Source organism: Anabrus simplex, chromosome 3 (genome assembly GCF_040414725.1).
Source record: "Anabrus simplex isolate iqAnaSimp1 chromosome 3, ASM4041472v1, whole genome shotgun sequence".
NCBI lineage: Eukaryota > Metazoa > Arthropoda > Insecta > Orthoptera > Tettigoniidae > Anabrus > Anabrus simplex.
This window is the reverse complement of record NC_090267.1, coordinates 412687348-412706309: the sequence shown is the minus strand read 5'-3', so window position 1 is coordinate 412706309 and position 18962 is coordinate 412687348. Positions and strand designations below refer to the sequence as shown.

At 41.6% G+C, this 18962-nt stretch overlaps 1 protein-coding gene across 1 annotated transcript in view; it reads right to left on the bottom strand.

The window, feature by feature from the left end:
- LOC136866830 (ATP-binding cassette sub-family C member 4-like) overlaps positions 1-18962 on the bottom strand; it is a 291743-nt gene that overhangs the window by 171879 nt on the left and 100902 nt on the right. The window contains exon 12 of the mRNA XM_068226857.1: positions 8109-8292. Within this exon, the coding sequence (XP_068082958.1) occupies positions 8109-8292 (184 nt within the window). The remainder of the gene's footprint in view (positions 1-8108; positions 8293-18962) is intronic.

Here is an 18962-nt window from a genome sequence, read left to right as displayed (position 1 = left end):
TTGTTACCAAGATGGTCATAATTTGAATCACAGCCAGTATATGCAAGATTTTTGAGATGAAAAGTTACATCCTTGTGGTTTGGATTCCACTTAAAACTGGAGGTCCTCTGGCTATGATCACCATGTCAAAACTCTGATTAGACTACAAACCTGTGTATTTTATTTTTGCATATGTCTATCATCTCTTGATGTATCTTATTATACACACAATATTACCTCTTTCTTTGCAGTATGCTTTGATTTTACTTGGCGTCTTGGATCTTCAACTGCATTATCAGTAAGAAATAGCCATTCCATTCTGTTTTGATATTGTGCCCAATCTGTCCTGTACTGCTGAATTTTGCTATATATAAGCGGAAGATATTTGAATCTTTCCTGATGTCCTTGTTTCTCAGATAGTTTAGACTTAATGTATTTAATTGAAATAGCATTTATAATTCTGTATGTCAGAAGTAAAGTGTCCTAAATCACATATTAGCAATTTTACATGAGAGCTAGTTAAAGCGCCAATGCAAAAGAATCCATTAAGTGGACAAAGCATGAAGGAAGCAGTACATATGTTTTCTTGCTGTTCTTGCATATAATTCAAAGAAGTTATATAATGGTACAACCTTTTTTTTTTTTGTTTTTTTGTTTTACGTTTTGCCGACACAGATACGTCTTATGGTGACGATGGGATAGGAAAGGCCTAGGAAGTTGAAGGAAGCGGCCGTGGCCTTAATTAAGGTACAGCCCCAGCATTTGTCTGGTGTGAAAATGGGAAACCACAGAAAACGATCTTCAGGGCTGCCGACAGTGGGGCTCGAACCCACGATCTCCCGATTACTGGATACTGGCCGCACTTAAGCAACTGCAGCTATCAAGTTACATGTAATTAATTTCATAATAGAACCGTATTGAGGACAATATATTAAAATTATAAAATCCTTTTAATAACAACCACCTACTCAATGCAATACATTACTCATTGAATTATAAAATAATCATGAGGTGTCTTAAATAATGGAACATGTTTCGTTCGACATAGCGAACATCATCAGCCTTAATTTACAAAGATTAGGTCAGGGCTCTGAGCTGAAATGATAAAAATTGTTAAAAGAGTGACAATGCCATAATAAAAAGTAAAATGATAACATTAGACTTGAAATTGTAACAATATATACAGATTAACAGCAAGTATTTGTAGTGGAATACATTGAACGATGGTAGTCTGTAAAGTTAAAACAATCATGAGGTTGTTAAAGTAAAAAAAATATAGATATAGTGGATCTTAAAATACATGTCAATGCGTGAAGTGTGGATTAATTATTGATGATGGAGTTCTTAAATTGAGCAAAACAAAAGTTGAAATAGAGTTTATTGAATAGTACGAGTCAAACTGAGCCAGTTAAAAGGCGCATGGCGACGAAACTAAGGTTGAAATGACGTGAACTCCAGTAGTTAGGAATTCTGTAGGAGAGCCAAACACAATGCCAGAAGGAAATACAAGTTGAACTAGTCCGTATTTACACGCTAGCAGTAAAATTAATCGTATACAACGTAGGACACCAATGTGGACTCGTTAAAGAGTAACTATAATGTTGAAAGTAGGGAGAGTTCCAGCAAACCAGAGATGGATGGAGCAGATTATGGCACAATTGGAGTTAGAAATCTGGAATGAAAGAAAAGGGAGGAAAAATAAAGTTATGTTATAATGGAAAAAAAAAAAATTGAAGAAGGAGGCTTACCCTTGGGACTAGTGTGAGGTGTTCGCTAACGTAGGCTGCGTGAATCAAACTGGCGAGTAACCTTATTGCTGCTTCTAGTGTTGTATGTATGTATACGTAGAGGCGGGGAGTGAGTCATGTGAGGAGGAGGGGTGACCGATTCCTTGGGCGGGTCGGGTATTCGTGGAGGGGGTGTTGCATGAGAGGGCAGTAGAGTAGTAGTTGTTGTATTATTAACAGTTGTATAATTAAAGATTCTCGTACAGTTATTATTATTTATATTGAAAAGAGAGTGTAGTTCTGGAATTTTCTCGATTATTGGACTTTTAATTTCTGAAGTATCATTTAAATTTTGATGTCCGTTAAAATGCTGATCTAGGAATATGTAAATGTTCTCAAACTCTGTCATAAGTTTACTTTTATTGACGTATTTCAAGATTTGAAGGTCTTTTTCAATTGTAGTAAAACTGTGGCCAGTCTCTTCCATATGGGTGCTCATGGCGGAATACTTTTTGTGTTTCGAAGCGTTGTAGTGTTCAAGGTATCTGGTCAAAAAGCTACGTCCAGTCTGTCCGATATAGGAGAATCCACAATGGGTGCATTTAAGCCTATAGATACCAGAGTTCGAGAATTTATTGTGATTAATGTTAACTATATTTGAATTGAAGAATATATTACGGTTCGTATATCGGGTTCTATAAGCGATATTAATATCGTATTTCTTTAGAGGGTTAGTAACTTGAAATAGGCCTGGATTTGTGTAGGTGAAGGGAGCATATTTCGTTTTTTTAGGCTTGTCCGGAATCAATTTCGTTGCGGTTTTTAATTTTATCTTGTTAATGATTTTATTAATCATTAAGGGGTTATAGCCATTAATTCTGGACAAATCATTAATATAGTTTAGTTCTTTTTTGCGATTTTCAGTTGTCAGCGGGATTTTTAATGCTCTATAGACAAGACTAAAAAATGCAGCCTGTTTATGAGATTGTGGATGTAAGGAATCGTTTCTTATAGTGATGGGGGCACAAGAAGGCTTTCTAAATATTTGAAAAATGAACTTATTATTCTCTCTTGAAACGTTTAAATACAAAAAGTTTAGAGAACTATTGATCTCGTCTTCCTTAGTGAATTTGACATCATTGTCAAGCTCATTAAGGGATGTTAGCACACTGTGACTATCGTTTTTCTGTGTATCTATAATGGCAAAAGTGTCATCAACACACCTTAACCATAATTGAAGACCATTAATATTATTGATTATTTTGTTATTTTCCAAATCATCCATAAAGATATTAGCTAGAATGCCCGAGATCGGGTCACCCATTGCTAGGCCCTTTTGCTGATATATTCTATTATTGAAGGTGAAATAGTTATTATTAAGTACAAATTCTAACAGACTGATGAAATTATCTATTTCGCATTTGCTAAGGTTACTGTGTTTTAAAAGGTTTGATTTAATAATCTTGACAGTTTTGCTTACCGGAATATTGGAATACATATTGGTAATATCATAGGATACCATTATATGATTATGCTCAAGATTGAATTTCGATAATTTTTCACAAAATTCAACGGAATTTCTTATATAGGCTGTATGTATACATACATACAACACTAGAAGCAGCAATAAGGTTACTCGCCAGTTTGATTCACGCAGCCTACGTTAGCGAACACCTCACACTAGTCCCAAGGGTAAGCCTCCTTCTTCAATTTTTTTTTTTTCCCATTATAACATAACTTTATTTTTCCTCCCTTTTCTTTCATTCCAGATTTCTAACTCCAATTGTGCCATAATCTGCTCCATCCATCTCTGGTTTGCTGGAACTCTCCCTACTTTCAACATTATAGTTACTCTTTAACGAGTCCACATTGGTGTCCTACGTTGTATACGATTAATTTTACTGCTAGCGTGTAAATACGGACTAGTTCAACTTGTATTTCCTTCTGGCATTGTGTTTGGCTCTCCTACAGAATTCCTAACTACTGGAGTTCACGTCATTTCAACCTTAGTTTCGTCACCATGCGCCTTTTAACTGGCTCAGTTTGACTCGTACTATTCAATAAACTCTATTTCAACTTTTGTTTTGCTCAATTTAAGAACTCCATCATCAATAATTAATCCACACTTCACGCATTGACATATATTTTAAGATCCACTATATCTATATTTTTTTTACTTTAACAACCTCATGATTGTTTTAACTTTACAGACTACCATCGTTCAATGTATTCCACTACAAATACTTGCTGTTAATCTGTATATATTGTTACAATTTCAAGTCTAATGTTATCATTTTACTTTTTATTATGGCATTGTCACTCTTTTAACAATTTTTATCATTTCAGCTCAGAGCCCTGACCTAATCTTTGTAAATTAAGGCTGATGATGTTCGCTATGTCGAACGAAACATGTTCCATTATTTAAGACACCTCATGATTATTTTATAATTCAATGAGTAATGTATTGCATTGAGTAGGTGGTTGTTATTAAAAGGATTTTATAATTTTAATGCAGCTATCAAGCTCGGTGGTTCAACCTTTTCAATATATGTAGAATTAGAAAAGTAATGTTAAATTACTAGTTGATTAACGGTTTCGACCACTGTTCTGGTTCATCATCAGCCGATCACTAGGGACCTGAAAAAATTGCATTTGCGATAAATGCAAATTTTTGAATCTTGTACTGAATCCAAGCCTACGGTAATTCTAACGTGGAATAAAATCATTTTTACGCATAAATAGAAGTGCGACAAAATGTGAATTGTGACCCAAAATGCGAAATTAGTATGAATATGCGATTTTGGTGTGAATTCTGCAAAAATGTGCTATTTTACTGACAAAAACAACATATTTTGGCAAAATCATCAGAAATACTCAAAATATGATGCATAAATCTTTTGACCGTTCCGATCGATGAAGAAAAGTAGCCGATCGGTTGCTGCTTGCTGACTTTAATCGATATTTACAATGGAAATAGCAGGGGAATAAGATCTGTATAGATTATTATCAAAATCTAAATCGAGTGTCACAGAAATAATGAAATAGACGCAGCGTTGTTTTCCTGTTGTTCAAAATTGAATCTAGTGAAGAGTAGAAAGTCGAGCGATCGTTTAGGTTATGGGGCACATGACAAAAACTGTGCACAAAAGGGCTCAGCAATATGCAAAGGATGGTTTATATGCCACAGATTCAGTGACAGTGTTTTTCAAGTATTGTAATTGCCGAGTTGGGTGGGGAAAAAAAGAAAGCATTGTGAAACATGTTAAATCTGAAAAACATGTGGGTAAGCAATGCAATAATGAAAGTTCAACCCCTGCTGCTAGTACGTCTCAAAGAAAGCAATCTTCTGTGCTTACACAGTTAGATAGTTGTAAACAACGAAAAATTTCCAGAGATAACTTCTCGAAACGCACAGTGGAAGTATTTGCCAAAGCAAATATACCTCTGGGAAAATTGGAAAGCAAAGAGCTAGGAGCCTGCATTACTGAGTTTTCAAATGAAGAGCTGCCATATGTGAGAACTCTACGTGAAGTATATTTACCGGGTAAGTTTTGATTTCATTGATCGGGTGCGGTTTAGGTATTATGACATCAAAACCACGCGCAAAATTGAAGGATACCGAATTTGAGTGCGATTTCCATATCTAACCATCTTACCCGTACCCAATTGATCCAGTAATTTTAAATTATTTTGTTATAATTTGAGGTCTTTCTTCCTTTCTAGAAGTTGCATCTGACTACCAGAAAAGAACAGCAGAGGCGCTAGTGGGGAAGAACATCAACATACTCTGTGATGAAACTACAGATAGAATGGGCCGTTGTGTTTTTATCGTCATATTCCAAGTCCCAGCCGGATCGAAAAGAGAGCTGCACGTTGTTTCTGTGAACTATCTTGATGCAGGAAATGCTACAAACTGCTCTCATGCAGTTTTAGAAGCTCTGTGCAGTTACAGTGTACCATATGATGCAGTTAAAGTGTTTGTTAGTGACAGTGCCCCGTTCGTGACCTGGTGTTATGAAACATTAAGTGTGGTCATAGGGGATCATTTAATGCATGTACAGTGCTGGGCACATAAGATCAGCTTGGGTCGCAGTGATGACAGATTTAAATCATATGGTTGCGATGGTAAAGTCTGCATTTATGAACACAATAAAGCGAAAATATACGAGGGTCAAGTCATAAGTCATGGCAACTATTACTTTTTCTCACGAATAGGAGACAACACAGAAAATCTAAGATATGCATTTGGAAATATGGGGCATGTACTTATGCATAGTGCCTGAAGACAAATTCTGACTTAAGGAGATTCTCGTAGGAAAGTGACAAAAAACAGGCCATTGGTAAACATTGTTCTATTATGGTATAGACAGCAAATACACAAGACTACATACAAAGGACAGGTTTCCACTGGTTACAGACCTTCGAAATAATCACCGAGGTGTCCACTTTGTCCATGGACACTGGACGGCCTAGGTGAGGCAAATCAGTAATTGATACTCTACCCCGTTTGAACGTCTCCACCCCCCTCGCTACTGTTCTATAGGGCATGGCAAGCACACCTAATGCTTCCCGCAGCTCTGCATGGCATTGGCGTGCATTTCTGCTGCAGAGAACTGCTATTTTAATATACAGTCGTTGCTCTTGCTTGTTGACTTCCATTTTGTGACGCTCTCACTCATACACTGAACTTGGGGGCATGCTTAGACCCACAATGTTGTTTACATACACCATCTAGTGGCATCATACACAAGTACATACCGTACGTTTCCAAATTCATATCGTAGATTTTCCGTGTTGTCTCCTGTTCGCGAGAGAAAAAATAGTTGCCATGACTTATGACTCGACCTACGTAATTATTTACAATTCTTAACATCAAAGTATGGTGCTTCAAAGGAAGCAAAGCTTTTACCTGCACCTGTCATAACCCAATGGAATAGCTGGTTTCAGGCTGTCTTCTATTTGAGTGCTTACTTTACTGATGTTTTTACATTTTTCAAGATGTCTGACATGAAAGACATCAACAACTGTGGTATTAAGTACCTGACTGATCTGAGTGACCAAGAAGTGAATACTATAATACACTACAATCACTACTGATCTGCATTTAGGGCAGTCACCCAGGTGGCAGATTCCCTATCTGTTGTTTTCCTAGCCTTTTCTTAAATGATCGCAAAGAAATTGGAAAATTATTGAACATTTCCCTTGGTAAGTTATTCCAATCCCTAACTCCCCTTCCTACAAACGAATATTTGCCCCAATTTGTCCTCTTGAATTCCAACTTTATCTTCATATTGTGATCTTTCCTACTTTTAAAGACACCACTCAAACTTATTCGTCTACTGATGTCCTCCCACATCATCTCTCCACTCACAGCTCGGAACATACCACTTAATCAAACAGCTCGTCTCCTTTCTCCCAAGTCTTCCCAGCCCAAACTTTTCAATATTTTTGTAATGCTACTCTTTTGTCGAAAATCACCCAGAACAAATCGAGCTGCTTTTTTTTTATTTTTTCCAGAGATCTGTACCCTTTATTAATCATATTTATGTGATTACCCCAATGAAGGTCTTTTTTTTTTTATATATTAACACCTAGGTACTAACAATGATCCCCAAAAGGAACTTTCACCCCATCAACATAGTAATTAAAACTGAGAGGACTTTTCCTATTTGTGAAACTCACAACCTGACCTGAGTTATCAGAAGAGCTAAAACAAGTTCTGACGGCTGATGTAAAATCCATTTTTATAATTGGTTTTTATGTTTTTACGTTCGTCCTATTTTGTGTTTAGTTTCTTGTTCCTCCTATCTATCTATATGTATATACATATATTATTCGAGACCTCTAAGTAGGATGCACATTTGTGATTATAACAAAGTATTAAATCTAAACAGGGTGAAAATGGACTTACTTCAGACATACAGCATTATGACATAATCTGAAGGTTTGTAATTATTATAACCTTTAAGTTTTCCAGTCAGTCGAACACAAGATACAAAATAATGGAACACTAGTACATGCCTAAAAAAATGCTGTATATCTTTATCAGGTACGCAATAGTGTTTCATAATTTGTATCTTGATTCTGATAGACTGAAAACATAACGATTATACAAAGTTGACCATGTAAAGAGTGAAAAGGCATGATTTCCACTTAAATTTGGAATTACTGGCAAAGAAATAATCTGTACTGAAGAACAATGCTAAATCTTAACCATATAATGGTGCCTGATGATGATGATGATGATGATGATGATGATGATGATGATTATGATAATCAGCTTATTTCAACCCAACTGTTTTGCTTGTATAACACAAGAAATAACAAAATGTTGAATGATGCATTGATGCAGTTCTACAGTTGGTTCAGAAGCAAAATATTGATTCTATTCTTTGCACTTACATCATCCATAACAATCACATAATCAGCTTCATGAAGGTACTGTAACTGATGAGTAACCAATATCCGTGTTTTATTTTTGAGAAAATCTTTGATGCAGCTGCTAAATATTTGCTTGCCAACCTGGCTATCTACAGCAGAAAGAGGATCATCCAGAATGTAAATGTCAGCATCCCTGTAGACAGCCCTAGAATAATATTTAAATTCATTTTTTCAAGTATAAGGCAATCATTGTATCTAACTAAAACTACATTGATGAAGGAAATGTTAATATTTAAAACTGTCTTTGGAATTAATCATATTCTCTATATTATACGTGTGATACACATCACTCCCTTTCTGGCAAAATAGTGAAAGTGACAAACTAACAAATCTGTAATAAAGGTCTAGATTTCACTATTTATATAAGATCTACTTCTGGTAAAGTCTCGCATGTGCAGCTCCTTCTGTATGGCTAGCACATAAAAACCAATTATAAAAATGTATTTTACATCAGCTGTCAGAACTTGTTTTAGCTCTTCTGATAACTTAACAATCTGCACTTTCATTAGTTCGCCAGAGGGGGAACAATATCGGGCACATCCTTCGCCGTCCAACGGTTTTTCTACACCGTAACTCAGGCACGCAGGGCATTCCCTGTTAAAAAAGTGTTCTGACTAGGTGGACAGAAGAAATTCCGAGAGGTATCACCTCAGGGCGAGCTCATCTCCAGTCGTACTGCACTTCCTCAGACGACCGTAACACCACTCTTTGTTATGCATCGCTATCAACCTTATCGTCCAGCTACCTCTACAGCAACGACCACGACAGCCACTACCACCACCGCCACTGACATCAGTCAAACAGCTGCAGCAGCTTACCACTCAGCCGTACTGTCTAGTTTTGCCGCTCCTGACCACCAGGCCAGATTTCTTCCCACGAACTACAGCTTCGCTGGGGGACAACACTACAGTTCACTTCCAGTTTAAGAGGTTTTCTCCACAGTCTGCTCCATAGGAAGAACAAGCCCCACGACGCCTTGCTCTGGACCCGAACCCTGCACCATCGACAGACAATACAAGTGCGCCTCCGCAGTCCATGGCTGCCGTCAATCAGCCCATTTCTGCCAATTCTCCACTCGCCACCACTACCCCCTCTACAATTGGACTTTCATCCGTATCCTGCACAAGACGTCCCATTGTTCATTCACGTTTGCTTCAACCTACGCCCTCAGGAGCGGATTCATTTCTACTCTCAAATCCTGCCCCCGAGTTCCAGTCTCCCAACGCTATTTTCTCCACCCTGCTCAGATTTAATATGCGCCGTGAGGATATAGCAGATATCCGACGAGCAACAACTGGAGTCATCATTCAAGTTAATGGGGACATCGCGGCCACTCAATTCACCACTGCAATAGGCGCTCACCAACTTGGATCAACTACCCCTTTTCAACTCCTCTCTCCTCAACCCATCAAAACTCCCCCGACCCCACCACGCTACCGCCTTCTCAGCTGTGTAATACGAGGTGTTGACCCCTCAATTACGGAAGAAACAATAATCTCCGAACTTCACGCAGAAGGCATCCCAGTCAAGAAAGCATTCAGAATCAAGAACTCCACGGGTCCCACCTATATGGTGAGAATTCTTCTGCCATCGCCCGAAGATGTCGACCGTATTTTGGCCAGCGGGGTCTCTATACATAGGCACCACCATAAAGTAGAACCATCTCGTGCCCCACCACCACAAGCCATCCGGTGTGAGCGCTGTCTCATCTACAATAATCATACCACCATTCAGTGTATCGCCAAGACTCCTAAATATGGACATTGCAATCAAGATCACTTTACACCCCGGTGCCCCAATACGCATCAACCCCCGCAATGCCATACCTGTGGAGGTAATCACCCAGTGTATTCTCGCCGCTGCTGTCGCCGCCCTGCACCACCTCGAAATCAACCAGAACTCATAGCCCCTATCAGAATCATTGATCCACCTACGTCACCTAGCCGTTCCCTTTTCCAAATACCTACAGTAGAGGATCTAATTCGTTTTGTCACCATTTCATTACTAAATATCCATCCCTACAACCGTCCCTTAGTCCTCACTCACTTACAAGCCGCAGCAAACCAAACATTTAATCTTCATTTTCTTACCACCCATTCCGGCCTAAATTCGCACTTCCACTTTACTCCATTAGAAACCCTTGTCTGAACACATCCCCAGCCCCCTCAGCTCCTGCACCCACATCCTCCCCAATATTTTTAATCACTGAATACACTTACATCCTGTTAAATGTCGTCTTGTGAGTGCATCACAAAATTAATATTACTCTTCACATATTGGCCCCTCTATCTTCAGAAGAGATCAGCATGGCGAAGGAATCAACGGAAAATTTCTAATCAGCACTGTGTTAAACTTTGGAACTTCATACGTGACTGTAAAGATAAAACTCATTAATTTATGTTAATATCTCAAGTACTGTCAAACTGTAAACCGTATTTAAATATCAATGTACCAAAAACAAAAAAATATATATGCCCTTCCCCTCAAAAAAAATTGAAAAAATAAAAATACAAATGAAAATAAAAATTATATGCCCTCCCCCACAACAAAAAACCCTTCCTTTACCCACCTTCCTTTCCCATTATATTTAATCCTTGCACACATCCCCAATAATTAAATACCATCCGCACACACCTCCTAACTCCATACATCAAACTACCCTCCTCCCCATACCATCACTCCTTCTCCAACCCGCCGAAACTCCTGGCCAGAGTGAAGGCGTTACCTTCAGGGTGGCCCGCCCCTCCCCTTCAGGGAGGGGAATGAAAACTAGAAATAGAATAATATCAAATAAGCTTGGATAGAACATTCATAGTTACATACACTTTTTTTTAAATTTCCATTTACATGGATGTGTTGGGAGTTAATGATGTCTGCACAGTGGCATGCACAAGAGAGGGGGTTTACTGGCTTTAACTGCCCCTTCCCTACTGAACATTTGAATCTTATTTTAAAAACACAAAACAATATCAAATAAATATTATTAATTGAATTTCTTCATTAGTTTCTCACATTCAAAGTAACACCAGTGACCAGGACTAATAATAGTCTAATACTGATAGTGATAGTACCGTATTTGCATGTGTACAGGCGGTACTTTTATTACCAAAAGTAGGTAGATAAAAATGGGGTGCAGCTTGTACTGGGAATTTTAAAATTAAATACAGTAAAGAACCTTCAGTTTAGAACACTTTACTACTATAAAACACTAGTATCTACATACCTTACAACCTATTGCATTCAAATGTGGTTAAAATTAGTTCAAGGTACCTATTAATCATCACTTGACACTTTATCCACTGTCTCTGTCACTGCAGCTGTCAGATGATGCATCCCACACTTTCTTGTCTTCAGTCCCCTCCACTGCATTGGAAATTGATGTGATTTTGAAGCTCTTGGCTACTCTCTCTGCTGGAATTAATTTCCATGCATCCAAGTTCCATCACACATTTGAGAAACTGAAGGCTTCTTGAGTTGTCCGCTCTGTGTCATTTCCTTAGAACTGTACCTCCATTCACCATAGAAATACTGCAAATGTGCCTTAAAAGGCCAGTGGATGGAGACACCTAAGGGTTGCAGCATTCCCATCATTCCACCAGGAATCACAACCATGACAGATCACTGTTTTCTCATCATATTTTTTCACTTTCTCTGTCAAGTGACCACAGAAGCTGTCAATAACCAACATGGATAGCTGATGTAACAGAGCACCAGATTGGCGAAGCCACACCATGTACAAATCTTTGTTTATCCACCCCTTTTCCTGCACTCTTACTTGCATCCCTGGGGACAGCTTTTACATAGATATTGTTTCTCGCTTACAAATTGCAAAAGGTGGTAGTTTGTCCCCATCAGCAGTGATGCACAACATTACAGTACAAGGCTGATTTCTGGCCCTGAGGTTCAAACTTGAACTTGATCAGTTCTTTCACTTTTCTAGCTAACTCATTCTTGGTTGCCAGCATTTCGCCCCAGTGTGCTAAGTTGGACTCATCAATTGGTAAATAGCACATGCACCAAGACGCATGGAAAAATTTATAACATCCAATAACGGACCAACTCTATTGGTATTATAAATTTACTCATTTGGAAAAAATATTTCAGGTTCCCTATGGGAATCAACATGTTAATCACCTGATGGCCAGGCAGGCAGCAATTTCTAAAAATTAGACAAAGTCTCTCATAGTGCATTGGCACAGCTGGTGGCTCCAAGTAGCCTACGCAGTGGCCTCCACGGGGAGGACCATGCACGCTTTTTCACTGTCTGTCTCTCGACAGTGGACTGTATACTCCTTTACCTCCTCCCAAATTATTTTTGTTTTGGCCAGGTGATGCCGCAACTCTAACATCGCACCCAGCCGACCCAATAAAGCATATCGGCCAGACACCAAGTTGGAAGTCTGCCTCCCCGACATGCTTACATTCCTACTCCGTAACGTCAACCTCGCCCTCTCAGATGATGACATCGTCCACCTAATCCATAAGGCAGGCGTCCACGTTCATTGCGCCACCAGACTACTAACCAGTTCCGGACTGTCACCAGATGTACTTCTATATCTCCACATAGGACGACATCTGCCACCTCCTGAACAACGGCATCTATATCCATCGCATCTTCCATAGTGTGGAAGTTACTCCTGCGTACCTCATGGATCAGCTCTTAGCCACTGATTTTACTCCGCCTGCAACCATCGTGCCACCTCAGGAGACTTCCTACCAGCTGCCTTCGCACGAAGTGGAGTCTACGTCGTCAAGCCAGCAGACATCACACCTCGTTTCTACATCGCCGATAACTACCTTCACCCCCTCCCCTATTCGCATCACTACGGTTACAACCAGTCATCCTGCGTCCATAAAGACTTCTTCCCTCCCTCACCCCCTAGCACCTGAAGAACGTCAACCCTCATACATGCCTTCCGCCACATCTGCAGCACCGTCACAGTCGTCATCTTCCAACACCGTTGAAGAAGCACCACCCTCTTCACAGTCATCACCATCCCGCCACACCATGTGTAGCTGTGTGATCCGTGGAGTGGACCCTGCTTACTCAGAACAAGCCATCCTCTCCAACAACTTCGAGCAGAAGGCGTACCCGTCTGTCGAATCTTCAGGATCAAGAACACCTCTGGTGCGACGTACATGATATGCACCCACTTCCCTACTGCCGCCGATGTTCACCAACTCATCGCCAGTGGAGTCTACATCTTTGGCCATCGTTACAAAGTCGAGCCATCTCTTTCCCTGCCCCAACCTGTTCAACATCCCTCCAACAATGCCCATCATCGCACCTGGCCACCCCCTCCTTATCGACCCCCTCCACCCGTTTACCCTCCCCTCCCACCAAACGGTTTCTTCCCCCCATCAGCTTCAACACTCGACATCTTGCGATTCCTAACTTCCTATCTTTGTAACATCACGGTGACCCTGCACCTCCTCACCTACAATTTACAGCCTGGTACCCTCCTCTAAACATTTCACTCCTCCCGCACACCGTCATAAACTCAGCCCCGTAGCCATTCATTCAATTTTTCACACCGTTTTTCTCTCTTCTTCATTTAAAACATCTATCAGTTCTCTTCACCTCTATTGGCCCGAGAGATCGCGTAACGATCTAGGGTGCCCGCCCCACCCTTCAGGTGGGGAATGAAAACTTAAAATAAATTTTTAAAAAGCCTCCACGGGGCACATCCCATCACATCACGTCTCTTCTCTTACAGACTACATCTCTAATTGTGGACTACTCCAGTGACATCAACGCCTCATTTTTTCACCTGGGCGGGTGACGCCTCATCTCTAATTCTCGCACCCTGCCTGCCTCAAAAAAGCATATCGGCCTGACACCAAGAAGGAAGTCGGCCTCCCCAACAATGGTCACCTGCATCATTCCCGATGTTGAACCTACCATCTCAGAAGACGACGTTTGCCGTGCATTCCATGCAGCCAACTTCAGAGTCCACGATGTTTACGTCTGTTGGATGGCTCCAGCTTAACACCATCATCACAGATACTCCTATACCTACCAACGCGGGACAACTGGAAGCACCTCCTTGCCACCGGAGTCAGCATACATCACCGCTTGTACCTCGTGGAGCCTACTCCTCCACCAATCTTGGCCCAACTCACTACAGATCCAACTACTCTGCCCGTCATAATCTCTACTCAACTTCATACACCATCACAACCTTCATCGCCTTCTGTTTCCATTTACCTCACCACTGCAACCACCCCCGCCACCACCACCACTACCACTAGGACGTACGCCCATACCCCTTCCTGTAATCCTGTCACTACGATCACATCTTGCCACCATTCATCTATAATGTCATCATCCCTCCCTCTTTCCTCGACTCCCACACAACCTAGTCTCCAACAACTCCCCGCCACCCCATTGGATTCGACCACAGCAACACCGTCATTGACTCTACAATCCCGACCATACAACGTCAAAGCAGCTGCCGCCACATCGTCAACATCACCACCGCCACACACATCTTTCCACGGTATGCCTAGCTGCATGCTCCGTGGCATAGACCCCAGCATCTCTGACCAGGACCTACTTCGTGAACTTCGAACAACAGGAATCCCCGTCCGACGTGCGTCCCGGATACAGAACAGCTCCGGCTCTACCTACATGGTTCGCCTCCTCCTTCCAACGGCAACACCTGATCAACAACGGCGCCCATATTTACCGCCATCATTACCGAGTGGAGCCTGCTCGTTCCCCACTCCGACCTGTTTGCTATCCTTCCACCACTGACTACTGTCACCCCCGGCTAGCTCCTCCTAGTGATGGGAATATCGAATGTTTTAAACTATCAGTAGACTACCGATTGTGAGGCTTGACTATCGAATGAAAACATTCGATAGTTTTCATTCGGTTTGAAATCGGTAGTAATAGCCTATACGTTTTGTACTGCGGTAGTACTAGTAACTAGTAATAAGTCATTTGCTAGTAACTACCGAAATGTGGATTGTTGTATTATACTACCGATTTGTATAGATGTTTGTTTTGTTAATATAAGCGGAAATATAGACACTACGACTAGTAACCAACGTTACACAATGTTCGAGTGAAGTAATTGGAAACTGAAATACGTTGTTCTATAAAATAAGATAAAATGTCCCGATTAAAGTAATTGTGGTCATTATGCTTCATTTTATATAAAATGCATTTTTGTGTCCCTAACCACAAGTTAATGAATGTAAGATCGTCTGTTCATAACAAATGCTAGGTAATTTCAGACGAAGGTTATGTCCTTATTGTAACGACACCACATATTAAAGTAATATGAATACAGCAAACTAAACTAAATGAAAAGACAACATATTTTCCTAGGAACAAATATAGTGGATATAATAATTTTAAAATAATTCCATTCATGTAAGGTTAATGTTCAATCATTAGAGGTTCATGGTTCGTATATGGGAAGTATTTATATAAACTATAACATGATTATCTATTGATAAAGTGCACAATATTAAAATTGCATTTATCATTAATATAACTTGGAGTCAGATTAGTGCTTCACTTTCATCTTCACCAACAAAGTACTGTAAATCTGCAAAAATTCAGGATCTTGATGAGCATATGGCAATAGACTGCCTATGGAATGATAAATTTGAGCTTGTGCTTTGAAAGTTGTCCGCCTCTGTGGTGTACTGGTTAGTGTGATTAGCTGCCACTTCCGGAGGCCCGGGTTCAATTCCCAGCTCTGCCACGAAATTTGAAGAGAGGTACGAGGGTTGGAACGGGGTCCACTCAACCTCGGGAGGTCAACTGAGTAGAGGTGGGTTCGGTTCTCACCTCAGCCATCCTCGAAGTGGTTTTCCGTGGTTTACCACTTCTCCTCCAGGAAAATGCCGGGATGGTACCCAAGTTAAGGCCACGGCCGCTTCCTTCCCACTTCCTTGTCTATCCCTTCCAATCTTCCCATCCCACCACAAAGCCCCTGTTCAGCATAGCAGGTGAGGTCGCCTGGGCGAGGTACTGGTCATCCTCCCCAGTTGTATCCCCCGACCCAGAGTCTGAAGCTCCAGGACACTGCCCTTGAAGCGGTAGAGGTGGGTTCGTTCGCTGAGTCCGAGGGAAAAACCGACCCTGGAGGGTAAACAGATTACGATACGATACCTTGAAAGCTGGCATAAAGCTGTGTTGGATGACTTGTTTAGCCCCAAAAGATTGCTAATGACGCATGCACGCCGGTCATAATGAGGGATGAACTGGTTACCAGTTGTACGGAATAAATAATTCCTTTAAACGGCTGCATAACTCACTAATGAAATATAAAACGGTAATAATTCTCCGTGATAAAACAATATTCCTATGTTAAAAACAGTCGCCAAGAGGAAGATTCGAACCTGCATCCCCACTGTTTGCAGCTCGTTGATTTACCCGTTGCGCTATCAGTGTTGCTCTAAGTGCTCATTAATTTTCTCACAAACCTTCGTATAAGTAGGCCTATATACTGGTAATTGCATTTTATTTTCATTAGAGATTTGGTTGATTACCGTCTTGAAATACACAGAAGCGGAGTGAATTGGCACGTACACTTATATGTTGAAAACTACCGCAGCCATTTTTATAATAAATGACTGACCACTCCGTGACGAAAGAGGTGGCGATTTCAGCGCTAACTAGCGGAAACAATTGGAATTTGCGATCCGAATGAAAAACCGAATGCAAACGGAAACAATCGGTTGTAACGGTAGTTGACAACTATCGAATAATTCGGTAGTTTTCATTCGATAGTCCCATCACTAGCTCCTCCTACCTTTCAACCTAATCAACCCATCTGTCCATCCCTTCCCCCAACTAATTTTTTCCCCCAAACCTTTCCGACGCCAGATCTCTTTCAACTCCTCACCACTTCCCTTTGTAATCTCACCGCCACCCTCCACCTCCTAACCTTGCATTTCTGCCCTGGAACCCTCAACTAACCTTCCCGCTTCGCACACATCTCGTATCATTTCTCACTTTGTTTACCCACCTTCCTTCTCCCTCACATCTTCTTGACCCGCCTGCATCTCTTGGACAGAGAGGGGGCGTAACCCTCTATGTGGCCCGCCCCACCCCTTCAGGGTGGGGAATGAAAACTTTGGGAAAAGAACCAAACAAACTCAAAAAAGCCTCCACTGCACATCACTTCATCGCTTCTCAGGATGCACAACACATCTCTGAAGCGGACCTCGCTGATCTCTGTTGAAGAAACTCCTGGTATTTTTGATCAGCTGGGTGGCTATCCATCTTTACTGCAAGCTACCGCCGACCTGAGCCACCATATTGGCCAACTCCTTGTTGGATGTTAGCCTTCCCACTACCTTTCTACACAATGACTACCACCACCACCACTACCATCACCACCACCACGACCTCTGCGCTCACCTCTTCCTACCATCTCATGACGACTCTTTACATTTTCCCATCCGTCACAGATTATGTCCACTTCTCTTTCTATGCCATTACCTCTTCATCAATCAGTGTTCCACCCCCCACCCGTAATCTCTGTCGACCTCCAAATGATGCTACACCAGCTCCGTTGTCAACTCCGTTAATACCATCTACAGTCGCAGCCGCCAGCCAACTGTCATCACCGCCATCAACCTCATTTACTACTACTGTCTACAGCTGTGTCGTTCGTGGTGTCGACCCTCTCCTTCCAGCAACAGAAGTTCAACGTCACCTCCGCTTTAACGCCATACCAGTTCGGAAGGCGTTCCGCATTTTCAACACCTACGGCCCCACGTACTTAGTGCGTCTTCAACTATCTACTGCAGCAGCTGTCGACCATCTAATTGCCAATGGTGCAACCCTCTATGGCCGTCTTCATAAAGTCGAACCTTCTCGTTCCCCTCCCCGCTCTAGAAAATCCCCTCCCTACACCACGTCATCCCACCTGGACAGATCCTCCTGCCTTTCAACCTACACACTACGTCCGCCCATCTTCTCCCCATCTGAATATCTCTTTTCCCCCACCGCCGTCACTTGAACATCTTTGATACTTCACAACCGTCCTCTACCACAACTTCCATTCCGCCACTCTTCTGTAAACCTTCACTTTTCCCATCTCCCTTATAAACTTCACGACTAATGCACATCCTCTTTCATTAACAGCACCGTAACCATTTCTCATTCAATCTGTCAAATCACTTATCCACCTTTTTCATTTATTGCATCTCTCCATTATCCTCACCTCTCTTGGCCCAAGAGATCACGTAACAATTTAGGAAGCCCGCCCCGCCCTTCAGGTGGGGAATGAAAACTTTGAAAAAAAAAAAGCCTCCACGGCAGCATACATCGTTTCTCACCTGGTGCAGGGGGAACCTCACTAACAGATATTTCTTAGCTTTGCCACAGTATCTCCAAGTTTTTCTGCTCAGCCGGGTGGCCCTCATCTTTGATTGCTACCTAGCCAACCTCAAACAAGCATATAGGCTGAAGCCTCATTGGCAGTCGGCCTTTCCAACCCACCCTGTCTTATTGCCTCATCCCTGGAGTAGATCCAACCATCTCTGAAGATGACATCTACCAAGACCTTCGTACAGCTGGCATCCCGGCTTATAATGCCTACCGATTGACAGATGACCTCACTTCCACTCCAACATCGTAGATTCTGGTACATCTCCCGGGAGAGGAACTCCTGCAACGCCTCTCCACCTCCGGAGCGACCATTCGCCGCAAGACCTACACAGTGGTGCCACCTCCATTGACCATCCAAGAACAGCTCTGTGCGGATCCATCTATTTTTCCAGTCTTCAACGCGTCTCTACCCCGGAAATTGCCTGAGCCACAGTCATCCTTCTTCTCAACAACTCCTA